At 35.6% G+C, this 14,555-nt stretch overlaps 1 protein-coding gene across 1 annotated transcript in view; it reads right to left on the reverse strand.

Annotated features, from left to right (window-relative positions):
• Positions 1–14,555, reverse strand: part of DNAH3 (dynein axonemal heavy chain 3) — a 54,005-nt gene that overhangs the window by 37,078 nt on the left and 2,372 nt on the right. The window contains exons 3-18 of the mRNA XM_088529410.1: positions 12,646–12,871; positions 12,132–12,201; positions 10,899–11,088; positions 10,161–10,350; positions 9,155–9,350; positions 8,070–8,195; positions 6,936–7,131; positions 5,590–5,769; positions 4,683–4,819; positions 4,415–4,520; positions 3,672–3,850; positions 2,878–3,062; positions 2,120–2,243; positions 1,786–1,939; positions 545–689; positions 67–278 (exon numbers count right to left, since the gene is read on the reverse strand). Of these exons, the coding sequence (XP_088385536.1) occupies positions 67–278; positions 545–689; positions 1,786–1,939; positions 2,120–2,243; positions 2,878–3,062; positions 3,672–3,850; positions 4,415–4,520; positions 4,683–4,819; positions 5,590–5,769; positions 6,936–7,131; positions 8,070–8,195; positions 9,155–9,350; positions 10,161–10,350; positions 10,899–11,088; positions 12,132–12,201; positions 12,646–12,871 (2,616 nt within the window). The remainder of the gene's footprint in view (positions 1–66; positions 279–544; positions 690–1,785; positions 1,940–2,119; positions 2,244–2,877; positions 3,063–3,671; positions 3,851–4,414; positions 4,521–4,682; positions 4,820–5,589; positions 5,770–6,935; positions 7,132–8,069; positions 8,196–9,154; positions 9,351–10,160; positions 10,351–10,898; positions 11,089–12,131; positions 12,202–12,645; positions 12,872–14,555) is intronic.

The following is a 14,555-nucleotide window of genomic DNA, read 5'->3' on the forward strand; positions in this document are numbered from 1 at the left end:
ATATACTGGACTATCAGTTTCTGAGGTAGACTACTTCACAGCTAAAGCGAAGTTTTAGCAAAGTACCTGCTTCCAGTGCCTCTCCTTCATTCCACGATTGCAGACAATTGACAAGACAGGAAGATGCTGTTTAAATTTATCAAGTTTATATTTCAAATTTTCTGCTAAGCGTCTAGGCCCAGGCAAATCGGGAAAACTCTTAGTGAGCTTGTACACAGTTCTCCACATATTCCCAATTTCTTCTGTGATTTCATCAGCATTCAGTTCCTGGAGAGATCCTGAATACAGCAGTGTAAAAGAGTAGAGACAGAACCCAGCATAAGGGTATTACCAAAGAGATTATAGTCTTTCTCTTTTAATTGGAAAGCAGTTGTTAAAAAATAATCTTATGGCAAAGTGCAAGTTGTATTTCATGTTACTAGTGTTTATTTCTTGGATTTTTTTCCCTGACAGCTACTAATCAACATTTGCAGTTTCCACTTAATTCAGTAAAATTTAACTAACTGAAAAGGAGACATTTGGGCACAAAAATACCAGTGCTCACCATTCATCCATTCCTCAGATTTGATATGGAAATTATATGCAGTTACCCAAAGCTGCTCAAAGGGTTGTTTCTTTGTAATTATAGTTTGCAGTAGAGGATATTGACTCTTCTCCTGTTCAAGTAATTCCTCTTCTTTATTAATAGCCTTTAAGGAAAAAAATACATAGATACAGATATATCTTATTTCCATTAAATTCCTACTGTTATTTAAACATTTTAACAGGTGATATTGGATATATTTTTTATTGGTCCTAGGGCTAGTCAGTTTTGTAGATTTACACCTGTGGAATTTAGGTAAATAAGGTAAATGTATCCTTGAAAATTCCCCTAGTTCTTTGTTGATATCATTCACTACTCAAATACCTTTTAAAATCTATTTCCATTTAGAAATAAATTATGCACCATTACATTCATTAAAACTGAGGTTCCTAAATTATTAAGCCACTTTGAAAACTGTAAACTCCTCAGTTTAAATCAGGTTGGCAGTGTTAACAGCAAAGGAATTGTGGCAATGTATCTATGTCCTAAACTTCTTTAATTGGTCCAGTTTTCTCTTTAGAGTGGACTTAATTAAAAGCCTTATCCTCAAGGTCCAAGTATGCAGAAATCTCTTTTGTCTCACTGTCACTTAGAAATATTAATTAAGCTTCACAATACCCGTAAGATCTATCAAAGGTAACCGCTCTCATTTCCCAGCAGCAATACAGCTAGAACTAAATAACTTGGCCTAGAAGCACATGGGAAATCAGCTACAGGTCCCTGAATGGAATCCAGGAGCCTTAAGGTTCAGCTGCTTCTTCCAACACAAGCCAACTTCCCTTTCCCTGTTGTAGCACTTACTTAAGGTCTATAGGCAATGCTACAAACACAGAATTTTGGACCTATAATGTTGGAACGGACCTTTGGAGATCAGCTAGTCCAACATCCCTGCACACGCAGAGTCACCTACAGTATGTTACACAGGGTGGAAAACATTTGGTTTTAATATTTGTTTTTTGACTAGGGACCAAGCAGAGAGGACTTAAATGCAGCCCTAGCAGCACAAGCCCTGGTTTGGGGAAAATGCCACCTCCCTAGCATCCTTCTTTTGAGGAGTTCTGTTTTCTGTGGACAGGATCCTGCCATGGCAGACTGCTTAAAAACAATGAAATTCAGGATTTCAGTTGAAACATTCCTCTAAAATTCCTCATCCAACACACTGAAACCTACTCAATACCTTAGCTGGGCAAATAAATACTGACCTCCAATTCTGTTACTGCATTATCCAGATTCTTATTTAACTCTTTAAATTTCTCAGCGTTGTTCTTCATTTCTTCCATGGTCATAACATCTCGCCTTTTGAAGCTTTCTACTTCTTTTTTATAAATCTCAAGAGTTTCTTCAAATTGAGAACATCTGAAATAAAGACTGCTATGGTAATACACTTTTCTCTTTCATTCCTTTTCAGATTTTGATTATTTTATGAATTATAACAGACACTGTCAAAGGAGCTCTCATTTGAAACACTGATTTGAACACTTATTTGACATTACCTGCTTTTTACCAACACTGAAAGAAAACATACTGACATGGTACCTTGTAAGCAAAGCCATCTCTGCACGATTCCGCCTGTTATACAGCTGAGCTCTACTGTTTTCAAAGATTTCCTCAATCTGATCAGGCCAATGTAAAACAGTGCTATTCAGCTTTATGTCATCCACTAAAATAAAGAAAAAATATATATCCATCCTTAAGAAACTATCATTTAAGCAACAATCTAATAAAGTGGCTGTAGTGAAGAGTAAGCAAAACAGCTCAACTGCATTTAGGAAGAAGTAATATTTCTTTTCTAAGCAGCTCCATAAATCAAAAAACCTTCTAACCACCATGGCATACCCTAATTATTTCAATAGCTATTTGATCTGAACGCATGTTCCAACGAGAAATGATCATCCTGTCACTAAAATGGATATAAATTAATAAATGTTTGTATCTAACTAGGACGGGTTTTGCTCTGGAGTGCAAACTCAAAAGCATTTTCTACAGATGTTTCCTAAACTTGAAGAATAACCTTTATATTATCTCAAAACAGCAAAGCATCACAGCAAAATGACAGAAGGACTCCTCTGGAAAAGAAGAAATAAAATTGTCAGGATTTTTTTCTCCTCCCCTTCCTGTATTGCTACATTTTTGTATCTTCTGAATCCTTGTTATTTCCCACCTGGTTCACTTGGAACTTTCCATTAACATTTTAGGAGATAAAACATCTATCGTGTAGAACCTAATACCCACATATATACAAATATATACATATTTTCCAATGAAGACTTTTATATTCTATAGTTTATGCATACAAGGAAGATCAGCATAGTCCATGAGGAATTCTAGTCTGTAGGTTGCTTCAGAGATCTGCCGTCTCAGTTTATAAACAGTAACTTCACTGGACTTCTTCAAGTATGCGGTCAGTTCCACTAGATCTTCACTGTTTGAAGGCACCTCACTCACTCTTTCTGCAATTATGTTGTATTCATTGCAAATGCTACGATAACAACAACAAAAAATGACATATTTGAATCATAAATTAAAAGAGATGCAAAATCTTGTTTGAGTTTTTTTTTCTTTTGAACATGAATGCTAAGCACTTTCATAAATTAAGATTTATCTATTTAAATTTTCATCTTAATTAAATATTATGATGAACATACACAATAATCTGACAAAGGATGCTGTCTTTATACAATCAATTCTACTGTCCAACCGTATGTTTACGAGAACTGGTATATAAGTGAACGATTGTTAAATCAGAAGGGTCTCATAAGAAGGGTTTATTTAAATAAATTCAGGCTTTCAAAAGTGTTAGCTGCTTCACCTAAGCTGCTTGTCTAGATCCCATTCACAGTCAGTGGAGACACACAGGCCCCACTAGAGAACAGTTCATCGTCGTGTAGGAGATCTTCTTCAACCAGAGGGATGAATAATTTCCTTATAGTGATTGTCCCTCTCCATTCACTATGGAGGAATTCTGAGAGTCATAATTATGCCATTACACTAGCACTAGAAAACCCAGCAGATGAACAAAGTTCTCTCAGATACTGATTTACATTATCAGTCAACACTTATAGCAAAAACTATGCATGCTGACAAGTACCTGTTATTTAATGTTCTGTTTTCAATCACTTCAAACTCAATCAATCTATCTTTAAGATTTTGGATCCTATTGCAGAGTTCCTCATTCAACTGTACTGCATCCAGACAGAACATGGCCAAGGGGACAGTGACATGCAAAGAAGCAATCTCCCTTTTCAATTTTGTTAAATTGTCGATCTTCTATAAACAGAAAAGAATAAACCTGTTATTTTTCCTTAAAGTCTGTACATGAGGAAGCTAGGCAACAACTAATTAATTGCCAGTCAGTATGTTTTTTCAAACATACAGAACTCATTTTTATATTTTCAGATTTCAAGTCCTGCTCACAGAATCCATGGCCAAAAGTTCTTCACAGTAAAAAAAAATGCCATATTTAAAGAATGTCACAAATTAGCCATAAGAAGTACTCAGCCAGAGGCTAAGCTGGGAATAAAGCGAAAAAAGTGGACAAGATAGACTACGGGCAAAAGATAAAAGCTCAGCAAGGTACACAGTTCCATGGAGGACACTCTTCCACTGCACTTCTACTAGGAACCTAACCCAACCAAAGCCATAGAAGGTGACTACAGAGAAACCTTCTTCTCTTGCCACAGCAAAGGGCTACATAAATTGAAATGATTTCCCTAATGTTTACCAAGATAAAATAAGCCATCAGGATGGAAGTTCTTTGGAATAAAATAACAGGAAGTTTAGTGTCTGTATTAGCTGCTATACGACCACGTAGCAGTTCTCAGTTAATATTACCTCACTAAAATCTTCTAAAGAATGACCCTCTTTCAAAAAATTTGTAATGTCTTGCTCTGCATTGTTGTTCAAAAGATCGCTGTATTTCCTGTACACGTTTAAATACCTTAAAAAGAAAAGATCATAAAAACAAACACAAGATTCCAATATGAAGACTTTCTATAACAGCTGATGAATCAACTTAAACTGTTGAATGTTTGAGTCAAACAGGTAATGTTAGAAATCTGAGGATTTGGATGGGTAAGGGAGTTAAACAGACAAAACTTACTTCTGTGGGCCAAGAATGTTGCTCTCAAAGATCTTTTCAAGTTTGTTCACCAACTCTGAAAACAACGATTCATCTGGTTTGACTGTACTGAGAATGAGATCATCTCTATTTAATTCTGGAAATAGAAATCTTTCTACCTAAGGGGAATCATTGCAAATATTACGATACAATATACAATAGTGGAAAAAAAGTACTGTTACCTATTCACCCTCCACTTTAGAAAAGTATGTATGATTTGGTTAAGAGACTGCAATCAGCTCTGATTCATATTCAAAAGTGACTTCAAAGCACTCAGATGACTTTTTGGAAAAAAAGGACACAGTCAGAAGCAAGCTTGGGACTTCAACGTTATGGCTCTGGAGCTGAAATGTCATTATCCGATGCTCAAAGCAGCCCAGATCTGCATTCAGTTACAGATTCACATTGTAAGTATCAATGTGATCATGAAATGAAGGATTCATGTGTGCTCTTGGACCCTGTGCTTGATAATTGAATGAGTTGCTCCTCACAATTTAGTTAGAAATGATAAAATATCACAAAGACTATTGCACAATAGAACAGAACAAACGGAATATGTCCAAGCAAACAAATTACTTCCGTTATAGAAAAAAATCATTGCTGTAAGAAAAACTGTAGCAACAAAGGTAACAATTTTGCCTGAAAAAAAAATTCACGTGGTTACACATATCGCTTCCATGAGAAAATCATATAAAATTAAACCAGAGCTTTAAAATAACTTGAGTTTGAAAAGCAGTATCTGTTATTTCATCTTCTATAATTACAAAAGTTTATATAGCTTCTGACATAGGACCCCCATCTTTATCTTCTACATGTCAGATTTTTGCTTCATTCACAACTATATATCGCTCACACCATATTTTGTATGCAGCTGTATTCCTTCTGGTACCTTTGGAAGTTCCTCAGCGCTTTGTAGGATCTCCCGGAAGCACTGGCTGATTAAATCCCAACATTCTTTCAGAGGTGGCTCAAACACAATCTTGGGTTCTTCCACATTGAGTTTTACTATGAGTATCTGACGTACAAAGAACTGCATTTCTTGATATGGTTCTGTAAAATCATTCCCATCCTTAGGAAAAACAGAATGAAAATTGTACACATCAAAGAAATTAACTTTAACTATAATCATTTTTAAAAGGATTCAAACATCCGCAAGTATCCCTCAACTACACAGCACAAAAGGAATTTTCTTTACTGAGTCTTATTCAAAACACTGATGCTCCAATACACAAAATACTTACATGCAAACTGCTCGGTGAAACTGTAAGAGTGGAATTAGGGAACTGATCTAAGCCTAATTGCCTCAGTTCCCATTAAAGTAACAGAACTAACTACCATACAGAATCAAAACACTAAGAAAAGATACTTAATGCCTGACAGAAATAAACTCCAGTATCAAGTGCAAGATTTTTTTCTAATTGCTTGGATGCTGAATAACTGTCCTACATCCAAAACCCCTTTACAGTAGCGGAGTCCTAATTCATAGCTAGAATCCTAATGTAGATCCAACAATAAAAAGAAATCATCAGCAACACCATCATCACTCACAAGGCTTAGCATAACTTTGACAATATTGTTTGTGATCCTCTTGCTGTAACATAACATTTTTCATCTCCCACATTCACTCCATTTAAATATTTTTCATGTTATCTTATCATGGTAGATCCTGGGTGTTTATTTAAAGAACTTGTTTCCCCCAAGAGGCAACTTTATGGCAACCAAAACAGTAATGAAAACTCTCATAGTCTAATGTTTATTTTTATAATTAAATATTTTACTTCAAATAATAAAGGGCATTCATCTGGTACACACAGGGACACCACATATTTCAATTGCCTCTGCAAAGGACTACACACATGACAATGCACACTTGACTTAAAAGAAGTTATTCATGTGTTTTGGAAAAATAAATTTAAGTCTTTTGCCAGAAGAAAGCCAATAAAAATAAAACTTTTAAAAGCCTAAAAAAGCACATCCATTGAAGATAGAGTTGGAAACTTCTACAGACTGATAATTATAACCATACTCCTGCAAAAGACATTTTATGCAAGTAGTTCTTGACCATGCAAAAAAATCCAGTATGCACAGAGTATGCACAAAGGCTTGTAGGACCCAGATGTAGCTTATAAAGCCAAGAGTTAGCCAGAATATGTTAGCTTTTTAAGGATATTTTATGAATGTATGGATTACATAACATTGATAATCATATGCAAAAATACACTTCACAGAATATACCTGGTGGATCATAAAAAAGGCAAGAAGATCTTCTAAAGAGTTAATAACCATCCCACGTAATTGTAACGACATGAGATTTGCCACTGAACCAAAATAGCTTTCAACTTGCTGAGAGGAGTCACGGTTGTGTTTAGGAGCAAAATGAAGCCATTCCCTTCTCTGATCAAAGAAAAGGGATACACAGGTTGGGATCCACCTACAATAAAATAGCATGGACAACGTATTTAAAAGAGTATTAGTTTTGCCTTGCACTTGGCAATTAAATCTAAGCTGAGTAATTACACAAAGAATATGCAAACTCAGAGGGTTGGTAGAAAATAGTTAATGTCAAACAAAACTGTAAAAAGACATTGAGGAAATGATTTTTTATGCTAAGGATGCTTGTTATCATTGGGATCTAGTATTGGTTCAAATTAACATTGATCGGCTAAACACTAGTGACAGTATTAAATGATTCACATTAAACAGCAACCTTGAACCTGGAAGACATCTGGACTGGCAGAATGTTGTTATCTTCTGTCACAGGCTGTTGTCTCAAAAAAACGTCTTAAATTGATCAGGCTCCACAAGGAAGCAAGTTTTTATTTATCTGCTACTAGAGCTTTAGATATTAGACTGGTTGTCAAGTTGCCTCTAAAAAACAAACATTCAGGTGTAAAGCCATAAGATCAATGCAGCCCCAAAATTGCAATTTTTTTTCACACTTCTAACACTTCAAAAGCTTCACTCATTACATCATTTACTTTCTCATTGGCAAACAGAGAATAAGCTTATAGCTCTGCAGGCTTCCAACTTGCTAACATGAGCAGACTTTCACACTGTCTCTGCTTACATATGTATTTACTACAGCCAGTATAAAAAAAACCTTGTAAGCAGTCAATTGGCACCTGTCTGAAAGCCTGATTCACTTCTTTTGCAATTAAAGTCTGTATCAATGGGCACTCACATGCAATTGCATCCCCACTAAAACTAAGGAACTCACAGCTTGCAACATTTTCTATACACAAATAGGACAACTTTAGGTATTCTGACATGGCGTTTCATGTTAGAGGGCAAAATAGTAACATGATGTATTTGTGTAAATCAGAGTCTAAGATGCCCTATTTTTCTGCTGCCATTGCAGATAGTACTGACTTGTTCTGAAGAATATCACGCGCCTCCATACAATGTCTTTGAATGAGATCCTTAAACTCAGTTGGCAACAGTGGCAGGTCACCAGAAAGCATTTCTTTTGTGCGAACAAACCTTAGATGAATATACCTATGGAAAGCAGCACAGAGAGCAGATACTTTAAGGAATTCTGTCATGAAATATATATACAATGGAATCAGGAAGGTCTTGAAATCACTTAAAAACACAAGAAATATTTGTTGCATTGATGCACGTGACTTCAAAGTTGTAGAATGAGTACATTCCTAATGCAGTTCACTTTTTGCTCATAGCAAATGTTAAGAGCCTCATGAATTTCATTTTATACTGGCAACATTTCTAATTGTGTGTGTGTTTTTTTTTTTTTCTTAAAACTTTGGAAACACTTCTGTCGTTTTCCTAGATTTGTTAGTGCATCCAAACATTAAAGAACATATGGCTTGTCAATTCCTGCTTCTATTCCATATTTAACTATCATATTTAACTCCATAAGATAACATGCCTCTCTGTTTTCTAAAGTGCCCAATGATTTCACTCCTTTCACTACAGACACTTGAACATGACTCAAATTTAAGAGATGAAAGCTCTCCTACTGTTAATTTCAATAAACCCTTAATCTGAGATGGGAGTTTTACTTTAAAAGTAACATATTTAACACAAGGGTGACATTTCATAGCACTAAGCTAACTATTCCTGACAGTTTGTAGACATCAATACGTGTTCATGCTTGCATTCAGAATCTTCAGAAAGATTCAGAATCTTCATTTTATGTTGAGATTCTTACAGGCTCACTAGTTTGTTGTGGGGGAAGAATCTTTAGAAGACAGCAAATATTGTAGATCTTTCTATCAAAATCTGAACTATCTTTAGGGGTCAGAAGAGAAGAAATAAAAAATAATTTATCCACCGAACAATTCTAACCTTCTGTACTTGGTTAGAGAGGCAGAAAGAACAGGCTCCACCAAGATCTCAGTAGCATATGTAAAGAGGTCAGCATATGCCCTCTCTAACCAAGCCATAAAATGGAACATTCTCAATTTAGTTACGATCCTATAAACATGACCCCTTACTCAGAAAGCCAGAGTTGTTGCAAGGTATGCATCAACGGATTCACTGTGAATAGATTGGTTTCATTCCAGCTTTTCGCTTCTTGGTAAGAGCTATGCCATGGGACAGGGGCACGGACCACTCTCCGGGGAAAAGGACGGGGAGTATTTCCAATAAACAGTCTCTCTCTCTCAGCTGGATCCATCAAGATGTAATCAACTAGAACAAATCATATGTAAGATTATGAGATTGTACTTATTTATTTATGATGATTTCTATCTGCTGAACATGCATAGAATAATAGCATATAATCACTATTTAATTTTCATTAATCCTGTAACAGTCTAAACGAAAGCTTTGAACTTATGATCTCAGTGTAATGTTTGGCTTCATTGAAGTTAAGAGAGAGATAAACTTGTCTGTTAATGGGCAACAACAATTTACTGTAGAATAACAAAAAGGCTAGTCCGTGCAGTATCTGCTTTACCCTTTCCCCATCATGATCAAGACTGTTGTGGACAGATACTTCGTTTACCATGAATTTAAAAGCCTACACTTATTGAGAATCCGTTGCAATGCTTCACTATCTTTGCAGTGGAAACCTTTTCCTAACATCTGAATTTCTTTTACTACAAATTAAGATTATCACACTCCTTATCCATCATCATTTGATCCACCTTCCCTTTTATATATCTGAGGAAATCACACAGAATTATGCATTATGAATATGATCTGGATTTGAATTAGGAAGGGGTGTAAGACAGGAATAGATGAAAAGACTGTACGCAGCAAGAGCTACTGAACTATATACTGACTATATATTTAAATAATGGGATATAGAGCTTAATAAATACAATTTTTTGAATTTGTTGAAAGAGAAATTTTATGTTGCATGATCAGAGATCATATTCTCAGATATCTATTGCAGTTCTATTGACTCCATGGCTGCTACAAACAGAATGTAGACTTGCTTTCAAAATACACAAAAAATTTAGGTACTCTAAATTACTAGTAATTTTTGCCTCTTACCAATGGCTTTCATGAGATGGATACGATAGTCTGCCTTAATCTCTTCTTTTAAACTTCCAAGTAAATTCTCCAGGTCTGGGTTAGTAAGAATATGAGCTGGAACACGCTTTAAAATTACATTCATCACTTCCTTGTCCTGAGGTGCAAGCATGTCTTCTTTTACTCCATTATGTATGTAGTAACAGTATCTCTACAAAACAATGTTAAAAATATTATGCTTATTGTATAATTTTTTTTCTGACAGGTAATGACATATTTTCAGCCTTTTTATTTCTTGAAACCTTTTCACAATTGAAAGCATTCAAATATCGTGTATTTTAAGTATCTCTGTCTTTTTAAAGCAGTGCCAATACCTGACATTCCTACAACGTTTCGGTGTAAGCATATGCGTCAAAAGAACCAAGTACAGCGTATTAAATTACTGATGTCTAGTGCACAAGCACTAGAGGTTAGAGAGGTTAAGAGAAGAGGTTAAGAGAGGTTAAGAATTTGGCAAAATAGTTTTAGTTGCAAATGCACTAGAAAAACTAGCAGACTGAGTAACGAAAAAGAAACAAAAAGGAAAGGTACAGGCTTGTCATAAGGTTTAACAGCAGTTAGCTATATTGAATGGTTACATCTTCTAAACCTCATGCACTGCCTTCCTCTCTCACTGTTTTTAAGTAAATGGAGTACAGACTTATATTGTTAATGATTATTCTTGCTACTTTTCTCAACCTTAAAATGTATCGTAAATACCTCTATATCATTTTCTGAAGGGGGTTTTTCTCTCTTGTGTCTCTCTTTCTCATGCAAGTGCATGACATCCAGTTGTTCTTCTGGAGTTAACGGTTGGTTGTCTGTATAATATATGACATTTGATCCTGGCATATGACCAGGAACATACAGTGAAAAATGTTCTGAACTGCTTAACAAAGCTGGTGTACTTCTGAAACGGAAGAACACAACTATAGTGAATAAATACACTAATGGATTCTTAATTCAGTGTGGACAAATGACAAGCATATATAAGTCTCTGGCACCATACTGAGGATGAGTGTTGTCTATGATGTACTTCATTGAAAGTACTTACTGAAAACTCAGTTAAGTTAGATACCATGCTATACTACTTTAACAGAAAGACACAATATGCTGTTTTAATACCACATAAACTTCTCAGGTGTACAGTGTCACTGAGACAGGCAATATCTTAAAAACAACTCCACCAGAGGTCAACTTGCTGGCTCTCCCCCATCTTTCAGCTCATTATCTCACCAAACTCTCAAGGGTCCAAGCCAAAAGTTTAACTGCTCATTTGCGTATATATGTTATACTACAGACTTTGCTTTCATACTTATAAACTATTTTCTATATAACTTCTGTCTATGCTGCTTAGCATGAAAAATATTCTGCTAACAAGTAGTTATTTAATAATTTTTACATTGTTTTTCAATAGGTCACTCCATATCCACACTATCAAGTCCTTAGTTAAAATGAGAATTTAAACATCCTGGCCATCTCTTTTATGGTACTCAGCATCATTTTATCTTAATAAGCAGTAAGAAAGTTAGTATCATAGCACTTTCAAAAAGGACCTTTTTCTCCTCATTTTACAGAGGAAGAGCAGAAACACCAAAATACAAATACTTATTAGAGCAGCATCCCATACTGGAGACAATTCTAGGAGAATTATAGAATACTTAAACACTCACAGCACAACAGAGTGACTTTATTTCTATCAGCCATATTTTATAAACTAAGCTCTAGGTTCTCAAGTCAGCAATCACATGATTCAGCATGCCTAAGAGTGCCTCAAAGAAGCAGTGAAAGGTGCTCATCTAGCACAATGCAGACTATCAGACTTGAGGCACATAGTTTTTGTAGAAACCTAACATTTCATCAGGATCCAAGTCAAAAGAAAAATGAAAGCACAGCTCAAATATCCCAGCTGAGTGTAATAATCTCTATCTTTTTAACATAACAGTACATTACCTATCAGGATCACATTGATTTCTTTTTGTAAGTTTGAGCCTTTTTACAGAAGGGGCAAATTCTTTTGAAGCTTTAAGCAGCAGTTAAGAAAATTACACACAAGAATGTTATTTCAAGTAAAGTGTTTAAAAAAAATACAGGGCTAAATCAGTTACCCAGACAATGAAATAACAGAAAAATAAAATGCCACAAAGAAGGTTTGACTTAGGCCTTAGCAAAATGCTTCAGTCATGTTAAAAATTTTGCTGAGACTGGGTTTACAATGTAGCTACTGTTTTGAAGGATGAATCCAACAAAGTAATCAGAAACTGCCTTTACCTTTACTAAAAGTTATACTTGATTTTGGAAATTTGTCTATAATCACCATGAGGTGATAAACTGTGAAACTTTACCAGGAACACACGATTTTAGTTGCTTTTCTTTTAAAGCATCATCCCTGGCAAAGTCATGTGTTATGTGAGATAAAAATGTACAGAACAAAGTTAAACCTATGAGTACATGCAAACATGGATACACGGTGACGCTGCTCTCTGCTTTGCTGAACCCGGTGACACACTTGCCACTGAGGAGGACTCCACTTTGTGCACATTTTTCATTTTCAAATCCCGGGCAGTAAGAGAATAGTTATTAGCTATGGAGTCACTTGGGCTTCGGAAATAAGGTTGTTCTTTGAGTGGAACTGCCAAAGTCCATGACACTCGCTGCATCAAAGGAGGATAATAGCTGTTCTTAATGACAAGCTGAAATTGGAAAAGAAAAAAAAATCTTACACTGTACAGTGATTTTAAGAGGCTTCTAGAGAGTTAAAGATCAGTTAGTATAAGGAGAAAATACAGCAGCCCCACTCAGTCATTTGATCACCACTTTATTCTTGGATCCACACAAATATGAGTAATTTTACACAGCTCTTCAGTAGGAGTATTCATGCATTTTTGCATAATCAAGATATTTTTATAAATAACAGCAAGTACTAGTACATTATTTAGTACCATCTATTCCCACCACATGTCCCTCTTGGTTCTTCTCTTTTCCTTGCATTGGGTTGAAGTTAAAAAAAATCCCTTTTTCTCAAGCCTTTATTAATGACCTGTCTGCACTCAGCACTCAAGCATCATAACAGGTAAACAGCAACATGAGCTAACAATTCAGCTCTTATCTTTCTCCCATACCAATGAAAGATTTTTAATAGATTTCTTTTGTCTGTTCATTCCATATTCTTTCTAGGGTGACTCGTTATCTACTGACTGGTGTGTTATCAGTCCCAATATCCAACTTTAATGAGACAACTCACAGTTAAACAGCACATGAGATCAAAAAATATGAAGATGTACTCATCCTTAGGGAGAAAACGTACATAAGAAAGAATAATTAATGTCCTTCATATCCTGGCTCCCATAACTCTCATTTTAAATTAATATTCAGCTTTTTTCCTTGGTATCACATCTTTTCTTTTTTTAGCTAGTTGGAGTAACAAAACATATCCCTATCACTCATTTCTTCCTTTTATAGCACAGCACTACTACTATCTGTTTTAAAACGTTCCTAGACAAGCTTCTAAATACATTCACAATGTCCTATCTTTGTTCCCTAATGTCTTGCCTTTCCCTAGGAGCTGCTATTAAACTCATCTTCTCAGCTGATGAACATGTTACATGCTCCAAAAGGGTAGTATCTTAAAGCACAGAACTGCTATTTTCCATTTATGCTACAGATGCAGCTATAAATCTTTCCTTAGTCTCTCATGAGCTTTAGTGAGAATGATAACAAAACAGTCAATTTGAAACAGGTGATAAGGTAAGATTATTATTTCTGCCTTCCATTTTTCTTCCAACTGATAAGGCTAATCTTATCAGTAAACAAAAAGGTTTTCACACTATTGCTGAACCACAGTCATACTCCTTAAATTACCTTCTGCAACTTTACAGAATCTTTTCAGTTCAATTTCTTCTACCCACTTTGCACCTCAGAGCTTTCCAGAAAAGCACGGAGCAATGCAAATAGTGCAGATGAGAAGGTGCCCGAATTACAGTTTTGTGGAACAAACCGGTACATGAATTAAAAAGTAATGCAGAGATTTGGAGAATTTTCCCTGGGAAGTCAGTGCATATCTTTGGGAACTGCTGAAGTCAGCATAAGCTCTGAATTCTCAGCTCCCCTCTGAATTAGGTCTGCTTTTAAAATTGTATTTTTCTCCCCATTGGGAGCCACAACTTCCTGGATGCAGTGCAGATGCTTTCCTAATGGTGATACCAATGGTATCTTGGACATAAAGTGGGCCAGAGGAAAAACAGTGGATCCTGGAGAAGCACAAAGAACATCACCTGGCAAAGTCTACCATTTATGTAACACTTACGTAACCTGACATGGCACAGGAATTTCAGGTGTGGCCAAATCCTCTCCCGTGTCTTAAATAAACCTTTGATG

Source organism: Tinamus guttatus, unplaced genomic scaffold, assembly GCF_059628265.1.
Source record: "Tinamus guttatus ecotype Peru unplaced genomic scaffold, ASM5962826v1 Tinamus_guttatus_pri_ptg000330l, whole genome shotgun sequence".
NCBI classification, from domain to species: Eukaryota; Metazoa; Chordata; class Aves; order Tinamiformes; family Tinamidae; genus Tinamus; species Tinamus guttatus.